Below are 26,867 nucleotides of genomic sequence, written 5' to 3'. Positions count from 1 at the left end.
TCAAAGAAGTTGATTGGAACTTTTAAAATAAATCCCATACAGTGAGAGCGTTTCACTGAGACAGAGTACAGCTTTATTAAAGTCAAACTTCAGGCATTTCTGAACTCTTCAAACTCAACTTTAGAATGAAAAAGGACAGAATCAATATTCTCAAATAAAAAGACAGTCATGTACAAAAAGAGTGTCATCTCAACAGTCACACACATTTAGAAGCAGAATTGTACAGGCAAAAAGAGCACGCCACAGTAACATGATTCTATGCAAGTTCAATGCAAACTATTTACAAGTTCTTCAACAATATGCAGTATGCAGTAACACAGGTGGAACAGTAATCAACATGGTATTTTGTGTTCATCCACGTTTTAATTGAAGCAACACCAAGAGAGATAGATATGACCCCAGTTAGAGTTTATGTAAGTAATTTTACTACAAGTAAAAAAGATCGAGTGCTCGTGAAGGTGAATGTATTTATTTATTCAAACACTATTTCTGCTCTGACAGTATGTCAAGTAAAAGAGACAGTCGGCAACATTGCACAAAAACCAAAAGACGTCGCACTGAAACAAAATATACCCTTTGACATACAGGGGGATCGGGTCCATCCTTACTTTAAGTGTATATAAAAAATAATAATCCTTGACATATAAGGGTCACTTAAATGAGAACAAACATGCTGTCTCTTTAAAAAAAAAAAAAAATGTGGGCACTACAGTGAGAATAAACCAACAGAACTTACACATCAAAGAGTATTCTAAGTGAATGAAATGATTCACGCTGGGACATTTAAATGAGTTATAGATAATACTGCTGCTGTATCATCTGAGAAGAGCAGAATAGGACCAACTGGCACAAAGTTAGTTGTGATCATGTGATTTGCAGGTGAAAAACATAAAGGCTGTTGCACAATTTCTATGCCGTGCTGGAAGAAAAAAAAATTAAAAAGGATAACAAATAAAGACAAAACACTGGCATTAAAGACTGATGTTGGAAGCATGCATTTCAGGTGAACAAATAAAAAAAGACTTGGCTTTAAGACCAGTTATATAGTCACAACTCATCAGTCAGACATTTTTTCTGAAGCCACAAACACAAGAGTGTAGGATGCCTGCGGTCAGATAAACACACATGTATGTATCCTGTGTCCAAAAACCCCATCAATAAATAAAAAAATAAAAAGGAAAAAATTCAAGTTTAGACATGCAAACCATTTTGAGTTGGTAAGAAAGTAACAGTGACTTAATGATGCACCTACTTGATAGGGAACAAGTGCTGAAGCGGCCCTTATTCCTACAACTGACTAATGAACAAATATGCGTCTCTGAATGTGAAGTTTGGCAAATTTGGGAGCAGCAAGAAATCAGCAAGTTTAGTCTTTTTTTCAGGAATCCACAAAAAAAGGGCTTCCTAAAAAGGGTTGGTAATAACCGAAAGACAAAAGAGCAGCTGTTGAATTAAAGAGTGAGAAGATTTAAGAGGTAAAATTTGTGCACAAATATGGCATAAATAATACAGAAAAAGAAGTCCAAGTCTTTTTCTGTATTCTTTAACCAATTAAGTGCATGTCTTAGTCTACCCTCGTTGATATAATAACCAATTGACCAAATAACAGTCAACACCTGAATCAACACCTAAAACGGTTTCAACAAAAACGGAACATTAAAACCTTAATGAAAGTAGAATGTAATGCAGGACCGTTGTAGAGGTTGTAGCTAGTACAGCAGTCCTAATAAAACTGGAGTGTTTGTACTCTTTGCATTCAAAGAAATGATTTCGAAACATTGGCACAGTTTAACCCTGCGGCTCGACTTTAAACAAAGACCACGATGGGGCAGAAAACACAAACAGTCATGTAACCGGGGTAGAATCACAAGCATAAACTTCCTTGAGTCCAGGCTTTATAAAAAGCACAAAAACTGCTCTGAAACTGAAACTTTACATTCCTATGTTTAACTGCTTCACACTGCTATTAACACCAATTACAGTGAGTCACGATACAGGTCGATGAGCAGCGGCTGTTACCAAAGTGTGGAATCATTACACCAAATGTAAATTTAAAACAAACGTATGCAATGACTAAATACAGATATATCATGTAAAACTCCCCATGTTTTTTTTTTTTAAATAGTCTATTTCACTTACGCCATGTTGGAGAGGGAGACAAATTACTGCACTGGTGTTTGAAAAAGAAATTGGTATAAAATGTGGTGCAATAAATACAAAAAATTTGGATTTGACAGATGAGCGATTAAAAACACTGTACAGAAGTTTGTATTTTTACATCATACTGGACTGGACTGTTGTTATACCATTACATCTTTATATAAAGCCCAGCCTTGAGGATGTTCTCCAGGTGGTAAATAAAAAGATAAGAAGTGCCCCTTGAGGACACCGTGGACTTTTCTGTAGGGAGCTGGGCTGGCAGTCATTCCTACTTGTGCCAAAAGAAACCAGCAGCATTTAGGCCACTTTCCTCTATTATAAAAAACAAACAAACAAAAAAAGAAACACGCCCAGCAACTCACCACGTTTCTGACTGAGAGGAAAAGTTACAACACAGTTTAAATCCCGACGTTACTACAAGAAGAGGTATCCATTTTGAAACACTTGTCTTATGTTTTTTTTAAATATACATTTCTGTATATGTATGACCAAGCTAAATTGTGTAGCGACAAGCCGTGTAAAAGTGCTTTTCAGAAAAGTTTGGCAAAACAGAAAACGGAAACAAAAACAAGCATCAAAGCGGTCACAGTACACAACGTTACTGAAATGGACTGCATCTGGGCAGTAGTTACTACAGCCAGAATCAAACTTAAGGCTGAGTAACAATACTTTAAGACAGCACCAGTGATCACAAGCTGAGCCCCACCATCTACAATACAAATAACATAAACTGCTCAGGGGAAATGTGGGAACAGAACTTTATCGAAAAAAGGAAAGAAAAAGGATCTGTCTTGTTTAAAAAAGCGTTTCCTTCTTCCAGGAACAACCAGAGAGGCGAGGCTCCGTCCCTCCTGATCTTTGCGTACTTTACAATATTATGAGCCAATTATGTACACAATGGCAAGTGAGACTGGCAATATGAAAATCACAAGTACTTCTGTAATGTCATACCATTACACTATATACCATTATATTTCACCTTAATAGGACTATTTTCACAAGGAGGTCTGCGTAATGCTTAACACCTAAACAAACAAACATAATACACCACTCACTGAGATGAAGTGAGAGAATCTGTCTGTAAACATGAACAAACATAGATACTGTATATAATTATATTCATCTATACTCAGAAGTATATTAAAACCATGTCTAAGGAAGGTTGGAATGTAGTGTGGTCCTGAAAAAAATTGCACAAAATCGGTCACTTCCACCCTTTTTTTCCTCCGAGAGAAAGAAGAGATAAATACGATGACGGCTTACGTCTGGAGTGATGATCCGCTGTGGAGGAGGAGAAAGGCTGGCTCGTCTCGGTGCAGCCATCCTGTGAGCGAGATGCCGACCACAGCTTACAGCAGGTAAACAAGGAGAGGAGCAGCATGTCGGTGGAGAGGTTCAGCTTCACACATGCTCCTCCTCCTCTTCCTCTTCTCTCTACATCTCCCTCCACCTCACTCGTTGAGTTTTTCAAAGTGTCGGTATCTGACGACATGACAACACTTAAAATTTCCACAGCTGTAAAAAATTTAAAAAGAAACATAATGAGGTGGTGATCTAGGTCCTCCGATGGGCGGAGGCGAGCTGTAGAGAGTGTTTGTAGTGGCGTTTTATGGCAAGAGAGGAGGGAAAACGGCGCACAATGATGCCTGGTCACTTCCCCTGCCGACACTCCAGTTGCTCTCACCACAAACGGCATCAAGGTGTTCATCGGCGTGTCTCGGCTCGGCCATCGCACTGGTCAAAAAGCACTGTGTTTCCCTTCTGTCATGCCCTGCTTCAGATCAGAGGTGGACCGGAGCCCAGGAGGCCAACAGGAGTGCACTTTACAGGGAATGAGGTATTGAGGGAGCTGCGGTGTCACTCTGAAGCCAGCTGGCCCGCCTCCGGCTCCGGCTCCTCTTTGACGCTGACGGGGCTCAGAGCGGAGCGGAGCGGCTTGGTCGAGCTGGAGTTGGAGCCCAGGGGACTGATGGGGTTGTGACTGGAGCAACAGGGACGGCCTTCAAGGGAGGAGGAGGTGAGTGCCCCCGCCTCGTGATCCCGGCAGTACGAGCGAGGGCAGAAGTCACAGAGAGACGAGGCCGGGGCGCCACAAACGCTGCAGTCGTGCCACGGACATTCCCAGCGACCTGCAGACAGACATAGAGGTCATTATGGTTTCAAACCTGGGGGTCCGGACCCCCACTAAGAGTCAAAAGCTACATCGGGTCCTGAGACGATTAAAAAGGACAGGAAAGCAGAAAATTTATATTTCAGCTTTTGAAAAAGTCCCTTCTTTTTTTTTTCTTTTTTTTTTAAACCTTCAAGTAATATTTGCTTTTTCCTCAACTATTACTATATACGTTTACTTCTTCAAAAATAAAAACAAGGACAAATTGTTTACACCGGTAGACATAATGCAGCCAGTGACAACCAGGCATTACAATAGACATTGCCTGTTTTGAGGGGTCACAAACCAAAGATGTTGAGTATGTTTTAGGAATCGACCTGTTGAAAAAAAGCTTTGTTGTTTGCTCATTTCCTTCAGTGAATAAAATACACTTGGAAACAGTGTAGATAGGTACTAATATAGCATCACAGCAGGTATGTTAATTAGTTGAAATCAGATGAAATGACCAAGAAAAATATTTTTTTATCAGCAAGATTTCGACATAGATTTCAATATTAAAAACACACACACACACACACACACACACATTACCGTATGGCGGTTTGGTAAGGTTGAGACACAGCAGGTGGTACGCTTTCAGACAGTCCTTTCTGTCACACATCACCAGCTCCCCTCCTTCTCCGCAGCAAAAACAGAAGTATTCGTGCACGTGTTTGCCTTCCAGCCTCAGCTTCCGCTTCTTCGGCTTCAGCTTGGCGTTCCTGGCCTTCTCCTCTTTTTCCATTACCACAGCACTCTGGAGGAGACATTATAAAATGACAAAATGGTATCAATCAGCTTCCAAAGTCAGGATTGCTCTAGGACTGGAGTCATGACGACAAAACGTAAATGTCCTCACCGTTGGCTGTACCCCGAGGAATCCAGAGCAGTTGTCTGATCCACAGTGACAAGACGATCTCCTGTTGCCCACACAGTGCAGGTTGTAGTTGAACGTCAGCTCTGTGTCTGCAGGAACATGAGAGAAAAGGTTCACATCAAATGGATCATCTGGCTCGCTCCTAATGCATGTAGCGTATAGCTTCCATTTGAACTTACCAGCATCGATATCACAAAGGGTGAAGAGTCCGATGCGAACGTCTCCGTTTACTGTCCACTTCTGCGTTTCACAGTTCGGGCTGCAGCTGTGGTTCATAAACCGAGACGAGTTTCCCTTTGGGCCGGCGTCTATCACGCGATCCTGCGAGGAAAGATGGCCATAAAGTCACCAGGGTTTAAGACATGCTCGATGGAGGTCTCTCCACTGAACAATGTTTATCAGCATCACTGATGTTACCTTGGTGAGGGTGAGCATGTAGAAGTTGGCCACTTGATTTTCATGGGCGCGTTTGATTCGCTGCTGGCACTCCTCTGAGTCGATCACCTCTCCCACATACTCTGTCACAAAGTCACCCTGGAGGAAACAACAAACATCACATTTTTACACAGACACCCTCATTTAAGAAGTGAGAAGGGTGGAAATCAATGAACTGAACACATGTGTTCCAAAGCCTTTTGAATTGACAGTGTGATATTTAGGTCATTGGGTATTTAGCTGGCAGATGAAGGTAATTTTAAACTTTTAAAACAATCAACCAGGGAAAACCATGGTGAGGTTTTTGTGTATTATTTACATGTCTGAAAAATGCTATAAAGATCGGCACCCTAGTCATGTAAAACCTGTCTTGCTGCCACTCTCTACTGTCACTTGTCTAATAAAAGAACAAATGACAATGAATGAAAATATTAGGTCTTGGTTTGGATGAGCATCTTTCTCACTGATATTTGATCTCTTTCACATAAGCTCAAATAAATTGTAACTGCCCTAATGATACCTGAATGCTCGGAGTTTTCATCCAACTACTTGAATGATATTTTTCTCCTCTGGGCCCACCGTTTTATTCATCCAAATGTCACTTAGCAAAAGAAAGTTTCCTCCATTTCCTCCACCTTGACTTATAGTCTTTCAAATTTAATGTATTCAAGAAAATCTTGACCCCATAGCATGTTGCAAGAAGCACAAATTAACCTATTTGCAGTTACTGATTTTGTAAATTGCACGGACTTTGTTCTAGGCACATGAATTGCAGTGAAACATTGATGTCGTTTTGTGTGAAAGGATTAAGCTCAACACCCACCTTCCTGAGAGCCTGGTTGGTCCTGAGGCCCCAGCCACGACCGTCTGTCTTTATCACTTCTGTCTCCGCATACAGCCGCTTGGAGAAGCACTGGTTCTCACAGTTGTCTCCTGCAGGACACACCTAACAACAACATAAAAAGGTAAGAAGTTGAGAGGTGCCATTTCTCTTGGCTGTCTCACAGGTTTTACTGTTCAGGAAATTAGCTAAATAACAAACATGCACACAGACCTGTGGATGACACTCGTACTGCAGCATGCGGTTAAGACATTGAGAGTGGAGGCTGCAGGGATGCTCATCTGATGGTCTGCAGTTGCATCGTGGGATTTCTGACAAGTCAGCAACATGCACCTGCACTTTCCCCACTGGTTTGTTGGACTGACACAAGAAAACACCCACGTAATAAGTAAAAACACTGAAGACTTATTGAATAGAACTTTAACGTATACAGTTTTTGGGTTATTTGTCTAAAGTGAGATATTAAAATGACATTACCTTGATGAATTTGTACGGTGGGGGTTTGCGAGAGTTACGTTCCTGCTCTAGAGCCTCCCTGCTCTCCCTCTGCGCCTTAAGCTCCTGAAACCGCCGGGCTGCTTCTTCCAGAGCTAAAACACGCCAACAATATTTCAGAAATTGATCGTTTCTACAGCTTTAAAAAGGATACAATCGCAACAGATTTGTCTAAAAGTACAAGGAAACTTTCTAGGAAGAAATTACCTTTCTTGAAGGTTTTATTGATGTTGATTTGACCAGTGACAAAGTTCTTGTCATTCTCCACGTAGGGGAAGACACGGCCCTGGTTGATCCAGTAGTAGTCGTGGGAGCCAAAGAAGAAGACAGGGAAGTCCCCGACATCGTGGCGAAGGCTCTGAATGTTTGATGGCACCAGGCGAGGGTTGCAGATCTCCGCTGGCCACCACCTGCGAGGGAAACAGGACAGGGACATTGTAAAGTAAGGACAGAGAAGAGTGTGGTGAAAGCAAATCATAAAACATGTCATCTAAAGTTATTATAGCCTGCACTACACTTGCACCAAATTTTCAAACATTTTACTTTGCTTCTTATTCTTTCTAACTGAAACTTAGACTTACTTAATTTTCACAAGCCCCTGCAAAATCACAGATCTCTGACCTATAAGATTTATGTTAAGTATATAAGTTTGTCCAAATGTTGTTGTTTTGAGAACATGAAATTCTTCTTAAATGGAAGAGACATTATTTGTGTCCATTTTAATCTAGTACTATGCCAGCAGACTATTAACTGCGGCATAAATGTTAAAGAGCATGACTGCTGCGCTCTGCTCAGTATTTTCTGAATACCTGCATCTCTAATATCACATCCTGTTTCAGTGTGAGGTGCACATCAAATTTGTTGCACTGAACTTAAACAATAAGACCGGTGATATTCCATATTTCTGTGTGTGTGTGTGTGTGTGTGTGTGTGTGTGTGTGTGTGTATATATTCGCTAGCCTATCAGTGCTCCTCAGCCCCAAGCCCATTTGTTCCAACTGAAGACAGAAATCTGTGGTTGATTTTGTATAGAATAGATCATATATCATATCCTTTAAATGTAACCGTACCTCAGCAGTCTATAACCAGTTCTCTCTGCGTACCTGTAGTTGCCCAGTTTGACCCAGACAATTTGTTTGTAGTGAGGTTTCTTTCCTGCCCTGCAATCACTGCAGGACCACGCCCCCTCCGGCATCTCCATCTCCAGACACTCCGGGTGAAAGGAAGCCGGGCATGTGTCGCAGCACAGCAACTTGCCTCCTACATTTGTATGGATGTATATGTGTGTGTGTGTGTGTGTGTGTGTGTGTGTGTGTGCATGCGTTGTGGGAAATGGGTATGCAAAGAGAGGAGGAGTGTATGATTAGGTGATGCACCTTAAAACCTGGACAAACTCTGAATCTCATTTGCAGACAAGCCTTATAAAAGTACAAATGCTACAGCACCAAGTCATGGTTTTCCAACATCTACATCTGTGATATATAAATAGTGTCCTTGTAGTGAAAACATTTTCATCTAAAGCAAACATGGTCATTATTCTGAAATTAAACTAAGGCCAGGAGCTTTTTGCTTAAGTGGAGGCTCCTGTGAGAGCCATACTACATGAAAAAGACCACTGCATGGGGTTCTCGGGTCGGTTACAACTTTCATTGCAGCAGTTACGCATGTCTGGCAATCAGATTCAGAGCACTGTACCAAGACCAGTCTATGGGAAATACATGCGGCAGCACAGGAATAAAATCAGCCAGAGAGTTAACAATGAATCAGGGTTACACTCAAATAACAAATTACTGGCAAAAAGCAGGCATGCAGTCCTGCCAGTAAAGCACATTTTTTCCATCACACATATCGCATCCTGCATGGACCAGCTTGCATGGAATCATATATTTAATAATATTGCAATTTGTAGGTTTTTTTCTATACATCACAACTTTAAACTATTCTTGCACTCATCTTTGCTTAACTGTAATCAAATCTATTTCTGATAGAGAATGTATTCCATCCAAGGCAGGTCAAAACTCAAAACAAATGAGGTGAGCCAAAATTTCATTTCATCTGAAAATTTCAGTCAAAAATAAAACTTAGTTGCAGTCAGCATTAAAAGAGGTGAGGACTTTCAAATCAAAAACAAGCTCAGAGTGCTGAAGTAGAGAGGCAGAGCGCCTCGAGCAGCGATTAGCTCCACAAACCACAGACAGAACCTGAACTAATCCAGAGCATCCTGCATCATACAGTGGTTGAGGTTTGATGACCAATTATATTTTCCCAGCGTATTTATCTCACCTGTATTGCAGAGATATATACCCAGATTGACTGTTCATGCACAGCACAAACCAATCTCACAATGGGCCTCGTGCAAGAACCACTCATACGGACAGATTTGTTTTTAAGTGGCACGTACAAGTGAATTTAGAGAACTTGTCGCATTGTAATTTCTTCTTAGGTACAAATTAAATTCATGAGCCGTCCAGAACTGTTGCACACGTCATGAACATAAAATCAGTCTCTCTCACAGGAGAGAATCATAATGCCTCAGTCTAAATTAATTTGAAGTTTAAATATAATGCCTAAATCCACTCAAATAAATATTAATAACTAAATAAAGATGAATTACTAAAACAGACCAAAACATCATGGCTTGCCAATTTACTGAGAAGTTTGGAAAGATTTTGATTCTGACTATTTTCTCGCCCATCACATCATGTTACGGATCACTTTGCTTTCTTTTTTAGCATTTAACTTCACGTCAAACCATTTCCTCTTTGAACGTGGAGGTTCCTTCTTGACCTTGGGAAAACGTATACTGTGATAAAGATTCTTAACTCAAGGTTCACTTCCAACGGGACATCACATTCAACACCAGAGAGAGAAAGGGGTTATTTAACCACCTGTCATCAAGCAACCCAGGTCCCGTGATGACACCTGGGCAAGTTCCACCTGTGAAGAAGGTCGTGGTTGCCGAAAGCTCCGGGAATAGCTAAGCAAGTGAACTTGGAGTGTAGAATATTTATTACATCTTGATTTCCGTCTCAGTGCAGCGCTGTTCTGATGACACATCGCTGGCAGCTGTATTAATACATGTATTTTCTAATTGTTTCCTGTCCTTTAATATAACTACTGACACTGCTAAATGTGTTCTGTTTTCAGACAGCTGGACTTGAAGTTTTTCTTTTTTACTAATTGATAAAAGTTGCCCACAAATAGGCAGAATAAGATTTTATATATTATTTTTTTACAGCAATTTGGGGGGCATCAATTATGCTAATGATGATGCAGCAAACAGGTGACATTCATCAGGTTGAAACAAGCAATGGGCCATTTTCACAGCAGACATTTTAATTTGTCATATTAGGAAAAGCACAGGTGATATTAATAACATTACCAATGGCTGTGTCCACGCCTGTGTGACAGTGACAGCCAGCATGCACAATAGCAGGACACCGAAACTCAGAAGCAGCTTAAATTAAATTATTTTGTTATTTACACCTGTGCTTGTCAAACTGCTGCTGTAAATAAGGCCAGTTTAGAAAATCTGACTTCTCATATGCCCCAGAAAAGAGAGGTTTAGGATAAGACTACAAAACTGTTCTTGCATGAGGCCCACTGTTATCTGTTAATGTGTTAGGGAACTTGGCTGAGGTTACTTTGCGCCCCTCTGCATTCAAATTAACTGCATTTTTAACCAGTTAATTAACTTTGCACCTCAAGGCTTTGAAATGAAAGATGCATACAAAAAGGGGGGCAGGCACAACACAAACACAGACCAGTGGGACAAAAGGAGAAAGAGAAAAACTGTTCAGTTACCTTTCCCAACATTCTTTTTGGTAGCTGACGAAGGAGAGGGAATCATAGGTAATTTCAACTCAGCACGATTTGACTCAGTCAGAAGGTAGTGGGACTTATAGGCATATGAACTTAATATGGTGTCAGTAAGGTCTTGCACTAACAGCCCTACACAAGACACACAGGAAGAGACGGGGGTGAGCCGCAGTCAAACTTGAAATTACCCAAAATTCACAAAAAGAGAACAAACACTCACAGTCTCTCACACACACACACACACACACACACACAGAAGAAACAAGTAAAACAAAGCTTGTCCTGACACAAAGAGGCCAAACAGTGCACTAAACTTATTGATCAACAGGCAAAACATCATATCTAAACTGGTTAAAAGTCATTTTAAAAAAAAGGTAAATCCTCATCACCATCCAGGACAGATGGGATTGTGTTAAGTTAAGTGCAGTGTAACAGCCTGGCTCATTCATAGTATTAGTACAGGTATAGTATTATCGGGATGGAAAACAAACATTTCACGGCTCTGCTATTCATGAACAATAATGCCAAACAGGAAACATGTAATATTAAAAGATATAAAATTATTAATTAAGTACATGAGGTTTCATTTTTTACTCATGAGATGTTACTGCAGTTAGTAAAACTGCAGTAAAAAAAAGGTTATATTCGTAAAAAAAAACTACAATCATGGAGAGCAATAAGGTCCTGTTGATGCTCCAATGTGAAGTGCAAGTAAGAAGAACTGATTTTGCGGTTTGTCACAACAACTGAAGCTGAATTGAATTGAACTGAAATCATCGAGTGTGGTGAAATTAAGTTTTACAACTTTTTACAATTGTCTGCTCTGTCTGTTCAGGGTCACTACTTAAAAATCACGGCTGCAGGAGAGGAAGGCCGTCGTAGGCGTGTACATTTGTGAGAGCTTACCTCTGGCACACAGGAAGCACCAGCCCACGTTGATAGGGGAGGTGAGGAGGCCGTTCCTCTTGGTGCTGCTGTGGCTGCTGCAGATCATAATGTGATGGGTGAGGGCGACGCTGCCTGCCGCCACGCAGCTGTCTCCTGTGTGATAGGCCACCGGACAGCGGATACAACGCATCAGACGACCTGGACAGGAGGCAGAGGAGAGGGACAGTTGGTTTTCAGCTTCAGACTCACTGGTCACTTTACAACAGGTGAACTGCTCACTCTGTTCATGAGTCATGTAGCTGTGATACTGTGCGGCACACATAGAGCTGTGAGAAGTTGCACTCCCAGTAACTGTAGAGTTTTTATAATGAATCAGGTCAGATTCCTTTACGTGTTCCAGCTGTAATTAAAGGAAAAAAATATGATCACTTGGTATTGTCTTTGGTTGCTAAGACAATCAAGACTTCAGTTGTTAAAATGTAATTTTTCCTCCCTGCTTCATTGTACGACAAATAAAAGGCAAAAAATCATCATCACTAAACATGATGTCTAAGACTTGATGTTTTGGACCGGTGGTTCCCAACCTATGGGTCCAAAAGGTCACAAAATAAATCTGGATGCTTGTGAGATGTTTAATGGGGTTAAAAAACAAACAAATTTCTGCTACAGGCATTTTTGTGTGAAATCTATCTATAAATTGCAGGAATGTCTGTCTGTCTGTCTGTGTGTTATGCGCATATCTCTCGAACCGATTACGGGCATGAGTAAGTGCAGTGCCAAGTTTGACGTTGTTTGGATTAGAAAGCAAAAGATATCGTTAAATATATCGGTAAAAGAAGCAAACATTGGCTTTTGCCGCTATAGCCGCTGGCCACTCTCCCTCTCACACTGTGGACCAGAGACAGAGCAGCTAAAATGTGACATACACCTCAGATCCACAAAAATGTGCAAAGTTGCACTACTTTGGACTGTTTTTGACTTTGAATAAACACAAATTTAAGGACATTTCAGAATTCCACACATGCAAAGCACAACCAGCTACAGACAACAAGTGGCAGACAGAGCGTGATGCAGGCTATCTTTCTTATAAAGCGAGACGTATCTGTATATATGTGTCCATGTTTGGGGAGAAGGTAAACTGCACATCACACGTAGACTCCACATGCAGAACGCATTAGAACAGCGGGGGGACTCTTTTCTTGCTATTGTATTAAATTGCTGTGAGCTGGCAAAACATAATGTAATCTCTGAGATTATTCCTTCACAGCGCTGTGCAATGCGAGAAAATCTCAGAGTTGAACCGGACAGACATCAGTTTTCATCAGACTCACCCTGGGTTGGGTTAATTAAGTCTACTGCTAACTTACAACACTAATAACATTACTGTCGCCAAAATACCCCCGCGAATCAAATTCATACTTCGCTGTTAACCGTCAAGCCACTAAACCTGTATGGAAATAACACCTCTGCTGAAATGTTAAATTCGTTAAAACTCCCATATTATGCTCATTTTCAGGTTCAGAATTGTATTTTAAGGTTGTACCAGAATAGGTCTACATGGTTTAATTTTCATAAAACACCATATTTTTGTTGTACTGCACAGCTCTCTCTCACTGCTGCAGCTCCTCTTTTCACCTTGTGTTCAGGTCTCTGTTTTAGCTACAGAGTGAGACATCTTTTCTTCTGTACTATCTTTGTTTGCACTCGCACAGCTCAGATCATAGATCATATCAGCTAGCTCCATAGACAGTAAAAGAAAGGCTGTTTCTACAACTCCGGTCAGTTACAAGGCAGGATTAGCCGGGAGACTTCTTCTAAACGAGGGTGCACATGTAAGTAGTTCTTTTGTAGATTATGGTGAACTTGTGTGTGTTGTAGCAGTGCTTTGCCATTGAGAACGAGGTAGCATGCTAACGGTTGCGGTTAGCCAGCTCGTTTCGGCTAGTGACGTAGAAAGCCGTGCAGATTTTGAACAGCTCACCCGGAGACTGAAGGCAGGACACATTCGGAAACCCGTATCTAACTCAAAACAGCATGGATGTTTTTTTTTTTCAAAGTTTGTATGCGTGTGGAAGCACCAGAGACACAAAATAACACTCCAAATCCCAGAAAAAGTGATTTTTTCATAATATGGGCACTTTAACGATCTCTCTCTCTCTCTCTCTCTCGATGTTTTTATAAAGAGTCACAAGCCAAAAACGTTGAGTTATAAACTGCCTAGATACATTCTGAAGATAACATAACATGCAACATAACTAGTTGAATTATTTGAGACGAGTCCCTGAAGAATCTCTAAATAATTTCCTCTCTATCAATATGTAAAAAGGCATCCATACTATCTGTATGTAGTACTTATGGTGATCAGAATCTGACACAAACCTAAACTTTGTCGCATCTCTTCCCTTTTTCAGATGGGACATTTCCAGAAAGATAATGCACCATCATCTAAAAGACATTTTCAGGAGCATGGCAATTGCTTTATTTTTCTCTAAAAAAAAGGGTCCCCAGCCTCCAGATGCCTCTCACCTCAAACCAAATAGAGCACTTTCAATTTCAGGTGAAACCGGATGTTTGTAGCAAGGCTCATCAAATATTTTGCAGGATATTCAGTGCAAGATAGTTTAAGTAGCACATTTTATTATTTGTTGCACTTCTCTCTCACATATTCTAACAGGGAAGTACAGCCTTGACCCTTGCACCTCTCATTAGTTATTTGTTTTCTGCTGCTATTGGACAATAACACCAGCCAGAAGCCTAAACTGTAACAGAAACAGAAAGTTTCATTTTTCATACACTTTCTTCACACTTTGCAGACACCTAGCAACGTCCCACAGCTTCCACTGCAGGCTCAAACAGGAAATCAGAATAGCTGAAAGCAAAGCAGAGGCTGTTTTACCTTTACTGGCTCGCTGCAGGTCTCTCTCCAGGCAGCAGGTAGAGCAGCTGTGCTGAGGGCAGCAGAAGCCTCCGTCCGAACTGCTGGTGGTTCCTGGGAGTTTACGGACACAGTCCTTGTGGTAGTAACAACCACATCCAGACACAGAGCAGCGTGTCACCTCCCGGCCTGCCGTTTTACAGCTAAAACAAGTATGATTGCCTAGAAAGAAGAATGAGGGAGAGTCTGGGATAGTACAGAGTCAAACACAGCACATGTAATACAGTGAAGCTGTATTCTGATTCGCTCACCATTTCTGCATTCCAAGCAGGTGAATCTGCCTTCAGGTAGGGACGTCAAACCGAGACAGTCCAGGTGAAACTGTCTGCTGCAGTCACCTTCACACACCACCAAACCCTCTCCGTAAACCTCGCAGATCTTCACACAAACACAGAGAAAGACGGTTCATATAACCCAATACCTGTAAGCTTTTAGAAGAAAGAGAGTACAACAGAGATGAATCGTGAGCAGCGCTGACCTGGCAGACGGTGTCTCTCTTGCCGGTGCTGCCATCCTGACGGGACAAGCCAGAGTCCACAGACTGAGTATCTGAAGCATCTGCATCTGCTGCTGCTGGACTATCAAGACTCTTCCCAAATAAACCCTATGAGATTTTTTTTTAAAAAGAAAAAAGCGCAAGATGTGTTTTGTGTGAAGGAATGCAGTATTATAAAGCACACGTAAGCCAACTGTGAGCAACTACTTTTTAAAGTGTGTAGATATCCAGACTCTTCAATGGATTGATCTGGGCAACAAATTATTCTTTTATTAATATATTATTAATGTATCAAATAGTAATAAATAACCATTACAAGTTTTAAGAGCCCATTATGTTTTCAAAGGTCTTCTTTTAGTCCTGCACTGTACTAGAGATGTTCTGATACAATTTTTTTCCTTCCCGATACCAATACCTGAACTTACGTATCGGCCGATACAGAGTACTGATCCGATACCAGTGTGTTAAAAAATACGTATATTTTATTATGTTTTAACAGCTGTATTCTACTAACCCTGTATGGATGTGATATGATTGCTATCAATGTTGCCTGATGGCCAGGCTCAGGTTAAATTTTGTGAAACATGAACAAACACAAACAATAAACGTTCCTTTCTTTTATTATTCAGTTTGACAGCGAGTCATCACAGAAAAAGAACGTAAATAAACTACTAGATTTTCTTCTGGGCTAAATTACGTGGTATCGGTTGCGTGCATAAACTCGAGTACTTGCTGATACCAGAATTTGAGGCAGAATCGGAAGGTTTTCTGATACTGGTATCAGTATTGGAACATCTTTACACAGCACTGGAAATGCACTAATAAAAAAGGCAAATGCAATGTTAAAAAGAAAAGATGATCAGATGACTGAAAGTTTGTCTTGTAAATGTTGCACAATATGTAGTAGTAACACTGTGTATTCTCTGACTTTTGACTCTAGATGTACTGTATGTTTATACATATTTTGTGTGCAGGAGAAAGCCAGTATTTTCCTCTTTGCGTGTGTGTAGGTATTTCTGTACATGTTTTCTAAGCCTACCTGTGGGTCGTTTAGGCCTCTAGAGTCAGAGTCAGAGGTGTCTCTGTACTGAGAAGAAGCCATCTCCACATCTGTTGATGCTCTGCTTCGCTTCTTCAGGGGCTTGCAGGCATCTGAGATCTCGCTGGCTCCTAGATGTTCACATAGGGGGGAAATAAAAAATAAACAAAGATAGATTTCACTTTTTTAGAAGTATAAGGAAGTCCCACCACAGAGGTTTAAAGGAGGCATGACAGAAGGATCCCCTACCTTTCTGTGAACCGGTCCTCAGTGTGGTCTCAGGAGCCATCTCAGCCTGTGAGGAGGTTAAACATGACAGTTTAGATTATTATGTTTCCAATGTTGATTCAGGCGATAGCACGTTAGTATATAGCTAGTGTATATCTGTTTACACCAGTAAAATGTAAGAAAAAAAAGTTGTTTACCAGCAGCGACAACCACACTGGTATGTGGTGTGTGTGTGTGTGTGTGTGTTAGTGAGTGAGTGAGATCAATACAAAAGTTCAAACAGACATCGTTCATTACAATACATTATTGTCACAAGTACTAATAAAAGCAAATTAAAATTAGAAAGTAATCAATCAAAATAAATTATAAAAAAGATAGATATGATATATAGATGTCGTATAAAAGTGTCCTGTGATTATTTAAATTACAATTATTTTTTAAATGCTTTAAAAACACAACATCTACCTGTGTGTAAATTTTGCCAGCAGAATCAAATTATTTTACAAGATACTTAGTATATCAGTATTTGTGGTCGTATTCTCAGTCTCAAACCAGCAAACAAGCTCAACCACGTAACAATACCGTACTTCAGTACACTTTAAGAACAAATAATACTGGTACCACTACAGAAAATTGCAGATGAACATATCCAGGGATTTACATTATAGACAGAACTGATTATGTAACAACTTGGCCACAATTTAGCACATACATCATTCGCGGTCCAGCCATATACAGGGTTCAACCCAGTCTAGTTTCCCTACAGCAGGAATGTGTCAGGCGGCGCCCTAATATTTCATGGCTGTTTAAACTAGTGAATATTGTTCATTTTGCATCTATGCACGTCCAATTTCTTTAAAAGGTTTCCTAAATTAAGGTTACAACCCATCAGTGTTCCTATCAATGTTTTTTAGCTTTGCAGAAATGGCTCGTAGAATCGTTCGTGAGGGGGAGAATCGTGAGAACGGGTTTGAGCCAAGAAAAACCCTAGCGCTAGGACTGATACCTGTTCCTTTTTGGTTTTCTTCTTAGGGACGGGATCGTTGCCTCTCTCTGACTCAGACCTGCTCCTGACTGACCGCCGCTGCAGCTTCCTCTCCTGAGAACCTGAAAACCCCCCCCAAAAAAAATACTGAGCTGCATCTCTTACTGACTTTACAAACATGTCAAATATTCATCAAAATAACACAATCTGCATGTCCGTGTTTTACAAACCGTGTGGACTACTGTGGTGCGATCCTGGAGAGGAGGTCTGCTGCATTCCTCCCTCCTCACTCCGCCGACTGGCGGGGGAGCCTCTCCTCTCCTCCCCCTCTTCCTCCCCTTCGTCCCCGTCATCATCCTCCTCTGGACTGGGCTCAGGTTTAGCTCTGCTGTCCTGTTGAAAGCATCAAAAAATGTCAGCATCCTTACAGGACACCTCAGGATTTACATTTTTCAGTCTTCCTGAGCTACACCAACCTCAGGTGAACAGTATCCCAGGTCAGGCTGCCGGGCCTCTCTCTCCACTCTCTCCTCCTTCTCTTCTTCTTGGTCTTTTTTCGGAGAAGCAGCTGCTTTTTTCTGCAAGAGAGGCCAGTCACACTTTGTGATCTCCACATTTAGCCTCTTCATGGTGATGGAGAGAGGCAGCAGCTTCCTGGCTGCTGCTGTTTTCCAGGCCCTGACTGGTGGCGGCGAGTCCTGCTGTGCACGTGCATCACGACCTGCGCTTTGTTTCGGGGAGCTGGTTTTACGCTGGTCCCCCCTCTGGTTCTTCTCTTCATTTGAGGCCTGGGAGTTTGTGTTGTTGTCTGTGTTTGAAACACTACACTGTCTGCGTGGCAGCAGCCTTCGTGGCGGCTGCTCTCTCTCCGGCGACTTCACTCCTCCCTCTTCCTTCTTACTGGTTGAGCCACTCGAGCGCCGGTTTCGTTTCTCAGCTCTGATGTTGGGTTTCTTGCTGGACGTGCCTTCATGTGGGTCTGGGTCAACGTAGATGAAGGTGTAGTTGTCAATTCGCTCCTGCCGCGTCATCACAAAGGCGTCCTCAGCGTGGCCCACACCCACCTCCCACTGAGAACGCTCCCGCTGAGGGATAGGCTTCAGGAGCTGGAGAAGAAATCATCAAAAACATACAAACAATTAGTGAAAATCATTTAACTGAATTTCACCCAGATTAAATTGTTGTGTTCTGCTGTCAGACAACACTGCTCACCGTAACTTACCATAATGATATAAAGCAGGGGTGTTCAACGTTTTTAGGCCAAGGACCCCTTTAGCTGAAAGAGAGACGGAGCAGGGACCCCCTACTATTGTACATATATTGTATAAAATGAAGTTAAATGTTATGATGTTAAACTAGGCCTGATTGATGAAAGTAATGGATATTAATATATTATTTATACATCATGTTTTAATGTTTAACATACATGTGGAGGGCACAGTGACTCCTTAAGTTTAACTCTATAGCTACCACAGTGTCTGCCTTACCTATAGTAAGCTTATCTTCAAGGTGTAAATTAAATGTTTTATTTTCACAAATATTTTTAATTTAAAAATAAACATTTTTAACATATTTTTTGCGGCCCCCCTGCACTTACTCTGAGGACCCCCTAGGAGTCACGGACCCCTGTTGAATATCGCTGATATAAAGGATATGAGTTACTGAATAGAAATGACTCACAATGACTTCAAAGTTCTTTGAAAAAGAGACCTTCAAATTGGCACGTTATATTCCTAGACTGTATATAGAATATTCAGTGAATGCATGGGAGCAGGGCTCGACAGTAATGGTTGCCCGGTTGCCCTTGGCAACCAGATTGAGTCAATTGGCAACCATTTCGTGGCCTCTGGTTGCCCCCTTTGGCAACCACCCTTTTTTTTAATATAAAAACGAAACAACATTTCAGCTGTTGTGCGACTGCTTTTCACACGCGCGTTTGCCGTGAAAACATACATGCAACGCAATTTTCTGTTTACGTTAACAGCGCATGTTAAAATCCGGTGCTAATATGGCACCGCTGCCCGGTATCTACCGGACTGAATAGCAACGCGGATTTCGGTGCCTCATTACGGTACCTTACTAAATGTCTGCGCTGCTCTCTGATGCTCCGAAAAAGACGTTAGAGGCAACAGAAACATCGCTGCATGTCACGCTAGTAAACACTAATAACACGTTACACTTTGACACGTTAGCCTACCATTAGCTACAGTAGTAACTGGATTCAACACGGTTAAAATGCTGACAGCTAAACAGTGTAAAAGTGTGACTGTATTTCACTGTAGAGGATTCCAACAGCGGGACGTACAACCGTCTACCGCTAAAGCTATGAGCTAAAAGACTAACAAACTAGCACTGGTCGGCATCTAGAGTGTGTGTGAGTGTGAGTGTGTGTGTGTGTGTGCGCGCTGTTGTCGGAAAAATAACACAGACTGGACTAGCTAGCCAGCTAGCTAAATGTTGCGTTTACTTAAACCTGGTAAACGTCGTGGTGCATTAAAAGTTATTGTAAAATACCCTTTTCTCATCTGTTAACAGCAGTTGACTGGTTAAAGAAGTAATTATAGTTTGTTCCTTGTTTTAATAGTCATTTAAACTCCCCCCTCCTTTGCGCTGATCCGAAAATGTATCCGATCCGTGACTCAAAACCGTGATTCGAACCGTGAGTTTTGTGATCCATTGCACCACTATTTGAGAGGGATGGGAAATTATATTGCAAGCCATTATCTCATTGTTTCATTATTAAAATGTGTAGTATAGTTACATAAGAAATTAATTGCTCCAAATATAGGCAGTTTAAAGCATGGCAACCTTATTGTCAATTTTGGCAACCAAAAGCTGATGCCTGGTTGCCAAGCCAGCAACCACTTTAAAAAGTTAGTGTTGAGCCCTAAACCCATGGGAGTTTAGGAAAATAAATTGTTGTACAATAAATCTAGATTTTTTTGTTTTGTAAAGCCGGTGTCTTCTAATCCCACCAGGGATGAGCCATGTGATGGCATAGCATAAATAAAAGTAAATTAATTTATTCTGATTGGGCTATATAAATAAATAGGCGATATTCAAAATAAAACAAATAAATAATGGGCTCTAATAATACAATGCACTGAGTTGCGCTCATGTCTTTCTTACACCTCTTTGACAACTGCATTTGAGGGATTCTTTATTATACTACTGAATAAAAGTACATAAAACGAAGAGCAGCTAATATATAATATATTGGTACCTCTAAAGTCCAATCAGTCCAGTATCAATCTACCATTACTGTGTGTGTGTATATATATATATATATATCTCTCTTTCCTAAGAAAATTAGGCTCCTACTCATAAAAAAATATATTTACTGCATACATTTCAAATAAATGAAGTCAAATTTAAACATAAATCTTGGTTTAAAAAAAATCATAATACTGAAAGTTAACTTTGGTTTAATGATTGAAATGCCTACAGAGCATCTGAAAAAAAAAATTTACGTAGTCTTTATACTGAATCAGTCTGACAACATTTTTTAGATGCATTTGTACTTACTTTGCTTTTTTCTACAGGATTTGTGGCCTTGCGCAGAGTCTCAGCCTGAAGGTCATCAAACTGTTGCTTTCCCTGGTACAGGACTATCCTTTTCTCATGGATCCACGCTCGCTCAGCGACACTGCCAAAGAACTGGACGTGATACTCCCTGTGACCTGCACAGAGACAGAGAAAGGAAAACAAGCTGTGGCGTTTATGTCCTCACACATGCATATGTCTGTGAAAGAAAACAGGCCCATACCTCTGGTGTTGATGCGAGTGTGGACCTTCATTTGTGGGTCAGAGGAGACCATGCAGGGCCACCAGGGGTAGGTGCCCACCTTGGACCACACCAGATCTCCTATCACAAACTCCTTACAGAAGCCCGTCTCCTGGATCACTGATGGATGATGGACTTTTGGAACCTAAACAGAAACAGGAATGAGTCACTTGTCTGCTTTCAAAATCCAAACAAGTATGTCTACTACAGTCTAACAGTCATGCTCTTGCCTTCGGCGTCTTTGGTTCAGTTTTGATAACAGTCTTCTGAGGCTTCTCTGTCTGAGTTGGCGGTGTTTCTATTGGCTGGGGCTGGATGTGGATGTCCTCTGTCTGCTCCATGTTACCTGCCTCTGCTTGGCTCTGGTCCAGGTTCTGTTCCTGGACCTGCAGCTGCAGCCTCACACTCTTTTTCCTCTTCTCCTTCTTCCTCTCATGCCTGCGCTGCATCTGAGTGGCCTCGTTCTTCTGAGACTCCTTCTGAAGAGTAGAAAATAGAAAAAAAAACAGTGGTGATGAGACATCAGTTAACTTTTTTTTCTTTTAAATAAAAAGGTACTTCAAAAATGGATCTCTCTGTCTGCTGAAATCAAAGCTCCCTCAGATATCCATTTCTTAGGACGATTACCAAGATGCACACAGTGTAACAATTCCATGTGAATTTAATGGGACAGATTAGACTTCTATTTAGAATTTAACGTCATTTTTCAGTGGGTCAATATAGACTAGGCAAGAGACAAGGTATGCTGTTGTTTGTATGTAGAGCTGAAATTATTTTTCAAGAAAAATTGCCAAACAATGCTGGTTCCAGCCTCTAAAATGTGAAAATGTCCTACATGGTCTTAGAGTAAACTGAATATCTTTGGCTTAGGAGCTATTATTTGGACAAAGCAATCTGAAGACGCTACCTTGGACTCCAGGAACTTTAACGGGCATGCTTCATTATTTGCAGACAGACAATAAAAATATGCAAAAGATAAAAGCAAGGTTTATATACATGTTGAGATTAATACCGTAGTCCTAATAAAAGTGTGCATGCACAGCAAAGAAAGGCTTAGTCTTACATTGATGAAGACTGTGAGATGTGGTTAAAAGCTTAAACAGTACGTGCGCCTTGAGTTAAAAAATGTTGTCCAAGTTCAAGAATGACGAAACTTTCTCACTCAGGAGGCTCATCATATAGCAATAACGATTACTTTCATCATCCATTTATCTGCCGATTGTTTTCTCAAGTAGTTGATTAATTGTTCATTCAGAAAGTGTTACAAAAGTAGTAAAAAATGCCCATCACAATTTCCCAGAACCCATTATGACGTCTTCAAATTGCTTGTTTTGATTAAAACATTACAATAATCGATTTACAATTAAACAAAAACAGAGGTAAACAGCTAATCCTCTGATTTGGGAAGATGGAGAAAAATCACTTCAACAATAAACTTAATAAAAAACCAAGTGAAAAAAATCAAGTGTCATTCCCCTCTTAAGTGAATTGCAGGAATGAAAATGTAAAGACGTAAAAATAATGTCACGACTGAGATGTCTTCAGTGATATGTCTTCAGATACAGACCTGTGTGTGTGTGTGTGTGTGTGTGTGTGTGTGTGTGTGTGTGTGTGTGTGTGTGTGTGTGTGACTAGCTCAGACATGCACACATTACCTGCAGTTCCTGCAGCAGGTCTCCACACAGCGCAGATTCAAACAGCTCTTTCCCATTCTGGTACGTCTTTATGATCTTCAGCTTGATCTCGGGAGAGCTGGTTTTTTTCAGCACCCCACCAGGGGTGTTGGACATGGAGTGGGAGGATTGAGAAGAAGGGGTACTGTCCACAAGGGAGGGGGGAGGACTGGAGGAAGGCAGGATTAATGGGGGAGGAGGGGGGAGAGTGTGGGTCATGATGTGAGGTGTATGGGGCATGTGGTGCTGGGAGGGCAGCGGCAGAGGACTCTGTGGGTGCGGATGGGTTTGTATATGAGGTGGGTTTGAGTGGAAGAGGTGCGCATGGTGGTGATGATGATGGTGGTGGAGGTGTGGGTGATGTGTGGGCAGAGGGGGGGACACAGGAGACAAAGGTCTCTCCTGGAGACCCGGGCCTCTCAGGACCGTCCCCTCCCCCGGCATGAGACTGTGATCTCCGTAGCTCCGTATGGCCCCGTAGCCGTTAGCCGAGCCGTTGGGGAACTGCGAGTACATGGAGAACTTGGCCTGCGGCTCGTACATGCCCAGACCAGGCGGGTAGCCGTTGGTGACCTGCGACATGTCCTCCGAGGCTGGCGGCGGGTAGGGAAACTCTGCATCCAGGGCAGCATCGTAGGAGGGACCACCATCCTCGCCTGGATCACTGCCGGTGTCACAGGTTCCTTCCTGTCTGATGTTGGCTGAGTCAATGAGCTGAGGGGGTTGCTGAATTGTATTTCCCATGATCCCTTGCATGAAAGAGAAGGAGAAATCCATTGTTGGGCTCCTGCATCCTTAACTGTCTTTTTCTTTGACTGGACCTGTTGACAGAGGTATATGCAATTAAATGCATATTAAATTAAACTACACACTGTTTTTCATTAAACATAAATGTATTTAGGAGTATAATAGAATCTGCATTTTTAAAACTAGATTTAGACTCAGGGAAACTGTATAAAAATGCAACATCCCTAGTTTGCCTCCAGCAAGGAACCATTACTGCGTGTCATACTCCGTCCAATGTAACCTCAACTCCTAATGAACTCAAGAGCTGAAATGATTAGTAGATTAATTGAACAATATTTCAAGCAAAACTGGCACATAAAAAATTAACTGGTTCCTGCTTCTCAAATGTGATTTTTGTCTTCTATAATAATAAACTGAATATCTGAGTTTTGGACTGTTGGTCAGACAAAACTAGCAATTTAATTATGTTTACTTGGGCTATGAGGAATTTTGATGGGCCTTTTCACAATTTCATAGACAAAATTATAAAGCCATGTAATGAAATATTTTGGAGATTGTTAATTAAAAAATAGTGTTAGCCAAAGCCCTGATAAACTCAGCGATTTATGAATGTTAGTGGACAATAAGTGGACGGTCAAACTTTAAAAAAACTAATCTATAAATCATCAATCACCATTAATTATCTTAAACCTGCTCTCAAAGCACATCTAAAATTCCAGGCAACTTGTACAGGTGAATAAGAAGTGTCCTCTTTGATAGCCAACTGTGTAATTTAGGGGTTTTATTTCAGCAACACAAAACACATGGCGTCCTGCAATCAAAAACAAAACAAAGAGCAGCTACCAGTTCCTGGTTTACCCTCTTATCCTTAAAACTTTTTTGTATGTATTATGATTAATTAATCAGGTGAAAAGTGTTGAAGCTTGTACAGTGAATGGACTAACCCAATGATTGTGGTTTCATTTGTTAACACAGTAACGTTAACGTTACCCAGGCTTGCCCAGCGTTGGCAAAGGTGGATAATGGTGATGTAAACATCCATAAAAAGGTGTCAACTAACGGTCACTAGCTACCTATAACGACTTGTGTTGTTATTTTAGGGTTTATATGTGTTGTGGTAAACATTAATACCTGCTTCTAAATGTGAAAAAAACCGACGTCGCAGACAAGAAATGTTTCACTGAATGATCTTATAGCTTTCTGCGATGTTAGGCTAAAGCTACCTGGCATCAAAAAGGGGTTTGTCTTGAAAAAGACATGGACCGTTAACCGTTAGAAAACAAACAAGACCAGAGGAATTCGACCGTTTGTCTTTAGACACACACGACTAACCGTTCACAGTTATCCTTTATCCGTTATTATACATGGAAGAAGAAGAAAGGGGAAGCTAATGTTGGCTAGGCTAACGTTCCATTGCCAACATGGCTGCCTTTGCCCCTTTAAATCAAATTGTCTGGCGTGATTATACCTCCATCACTGGCGGCTTGGGCAGATATGTGTCTGAAAATAAGCTAGCTAAGACCCCAAAAAACGGTCCGAGTGGAGCGGAGACAGAGAGAGGGGGGACAACGACATGCAGCAGCTATGGCAAACACGCTAAAGAGGAGAGCAAAGGAGCAGCAGAGATTTTGATGCCGAGTCGAGAGATGCAAGGAAATATATATTTAAACAAAATATCAATACCTTCAGCGTGTCCCATTCTAAACACATACACCAGCCAGCAACGGTTCCTCGTTTAATATATAAGGAGAAAAAAAGTCAAAACAATTCTGTAATATAGAAAAAGCGCAGGCCTTTTCCTTTTTCGTTTTAACGCAATTCTCAACAGAGAGGAGGAGGGGGTGTTACGCTATCTGGTCGCTGCCCAATCCCAAAGCTTGGCTCTTCCTCAGAGTAGGGACTGGAGCATTTAGTAGAATGCTACAGATAGATATGTCCGATTCTCGCCCTCCTCTTGTGTGCAGTCTTCTAAATAATAATACTCATAATAATAATCACTAGCTCCCGCTTTCTCTGGTTTAACAAAAGCACTCTGCTTTTTTTACTCCAGGCCTGGTGGTCGGTCTCTCCTGCAGCTCAGCGCCAAAATCACCGGAGGGGTTATGAGGAGCACTCCGGGATGTGTAGTTTACTTCTGATGGCATGAAAAGAATGTGGACAACAAAAAGGAGTTAGAGGAGCAACTGTAATATAAGTCACACCTACGCTGAAATGAATGAGGAAATATAGGTGTCATATTTCATTTTGAGGAGGAGGATAATGTAAAATATAAAAACGGAAATGAAGGATGTGAACAGTATTGAATAATTGTTTTGATTATTTTATTTCATCCTGACCACAACGCGAGGAGCAGATACTGTAGTTACGTTTGCACCAGCGTCTCTGATTGGCTTATAAACGCCTCCTCGCCTGATCTCGCTGAGAGGAGGGGCAAATAAAAGACCTCTCACTCCGCCTTCATTTCCCGGTACCACAATCGTTGTATTCTACAGTGGGCACCACAATGCTGTTTGGACAATACTAACAGAGTGCATTTCTACTAAGGCTATTTATGTGATAGTAGCATTGCATGCTACCTAGAATTGATATATTATGCACCCCAAAAGATTATTGTTGACCTTGGAAACAGTAGTTTGACAAAAAAAAAAGCTTAACTCCCCGTATCTAACTCAAAACAGCATGGATGTTTGTTTTTTTTCCAAGTTTGTATGCGTGTGGAAGCACCAGAGACACAAAATAACACCCCAAGTCCCAGAAAAAGTGTTTTTTTCATAATATGGGCACTTTAAAGCCCATCTCAAGCTCTGTGCACTTACCCACATCAATAACATCCCAATTTATCTTGATATATGGCCTGATGAAAACACATAAAAAGGTAATGGACTTAATGGTTGCATGGTTGATGATTTTCATTTGAGTGATGCTCAGCAAATTTTCCTCACAGCAAAAAGGATTTCAAAACCAGAGGATGTCTGGCTAAAGTGTAAACTGCAGGTGACATAGTGTATATGGAAAAATGGCCAATGATTGGTAAAATGTATTGCAGACTAAATTAGGTCCCTGGCTTGTTAGCTTAAAGATAAGCAAAGCGCCAGCAAGAGGCAAGATGCAAAAAGACTTGAAAGGGAGCATACAAACATGCTTGTATGAGCTTGTGTGCTGCGAGCAACTAAGGGTTATAGGGAAGCAAACCAAATTGAGTTGAGTGATTAAAAACTGCACCTCTGGTGTGTTTTTTATACATATCTAGGCTACCTATTGGTCATTTTTATACAGGGTCCCACTGCTGAAGAGTAATTGAAGTAGTGACGCATGG

The 26,867-nt window shown here is 41.2% G+C and overlaps 1 protein-coding gene and 1 long non-coding RNA gene across 5 annotated transcripts; one reads left to right on the top strand and one right to left on the bottom strand.

The window, feature by feature from the left end:
- Window positions 1-1,905: 1,905 nt before the first annotated feature.
- On the bottom strand, window positions 1,906-25,679 carry nsd3 (nuclear receptor binding SET domain protein 3). 4 transcript variants are annotated; one of them, XM_078251098.1, is made up of 25 exons: window positions 25,235-25,679; window positions 22,787-23,625; window positions 21,362-21,610; window positions 21,114-21,276; window positions 20,873-21,027; window positions 17,824-18,453; window positions 17,578-17,740; window positions 17,369-17,469; window positions 16,384-16,429; window positions 16,135-16,265; window positions 15,078-15,203; window positions 14,851-14,977; window positions 14,561-14,761; window positions 11,683-11,862; window positions 10,762-10,908; window positions 8,061-8,217; window positions 7,165-7,367; window positions 6,940-7,052; window positions 6,676-6,822; window positions 6,445-6,567; window positions 5,604-5,720; window positions 5,366-5,507; window positions 5,169-5,275; window positions 4,862-5,066; window positions 1,906-4,289 (listed from the first exon to the last, which is right to left on the bottom strand). In XM_078251098.1, the coding sequence occupies exons 2-25, from the start codon at window positions 23,579-23,581 to the stop codon at window positions 4,018-4,020; spliced, it is 4,800 nt and encodes a 1,599-aa protein (XP_078107224.1). In that variant the 5' UTR covers window positions 23,582-23,625; window positions 25,235-25,679; the 3' UTR covers window positions 1,906-4,017. The 4 variants fall into 4 exon arrangements, with proteins under 4 accessions (XP_078107224.1, XP_078107226.1, XP_078107225.1 ...); XM_078251100.1 differs by having other exon boundaries at window positions 10,762-10,785; XM_078251099.1 differs by having other exon boundaries at window positions 21,362-21,607.
- Window positions 13,374-15,723, top strand: LOC144518423 (uncharacterized). The gene is made up of 2 exons (XR_013502008.1): window positions 13,374-13,496; window positions 14,076-15,723. It is a non-coding gene; the product is annotated as an uncharacterized LOC144518423 (long non-coding RNA).
- Window positions 25,680-26,867: the final 1,188 nt, after the last annotated feature.

Source organism: Sander vitreus, chromosome 5 (assembly GCF_031162955.1).
Source record: "Sander vitreus isolate 19-12246 chromosome 5, sanVit1, whole genome shotgun sequence".
In the NCBI taxonomy this organism is placed as follows: Eukaryota; Metazoa; Chordata; class Actinopteri; order Perciformes; family Percidae; genus Sander; species Sander vitreus.
Note: the sequence above shows the minus strand (reverse complement) of the source record. Positions and strands in the feature narration are given on the sequence as shown.

Coding starts and splice junctions, on each gene's coding strand:
- nsd3 (XM_078251098.1), bottom strand. CDS start 23,581: ATGGATTTCTCCTTCTCTTTCATGCAAGGGATCATGGGAAATACAATT. Junction 16,430..17,368: donor AGAAAACCAAAAAGGAACAG/GTATCAGTCCTA, acceptor ACCTCCTCACAG/GCTGAGATGGCTCCTGAGAC. Junction 6,823..6,939: donor CACCGTACAAATTCATCAAG/GTAATGTCATTT, acceptor TTCTTGTGTCAG/TCCAACAAACCAGTGGGGAA.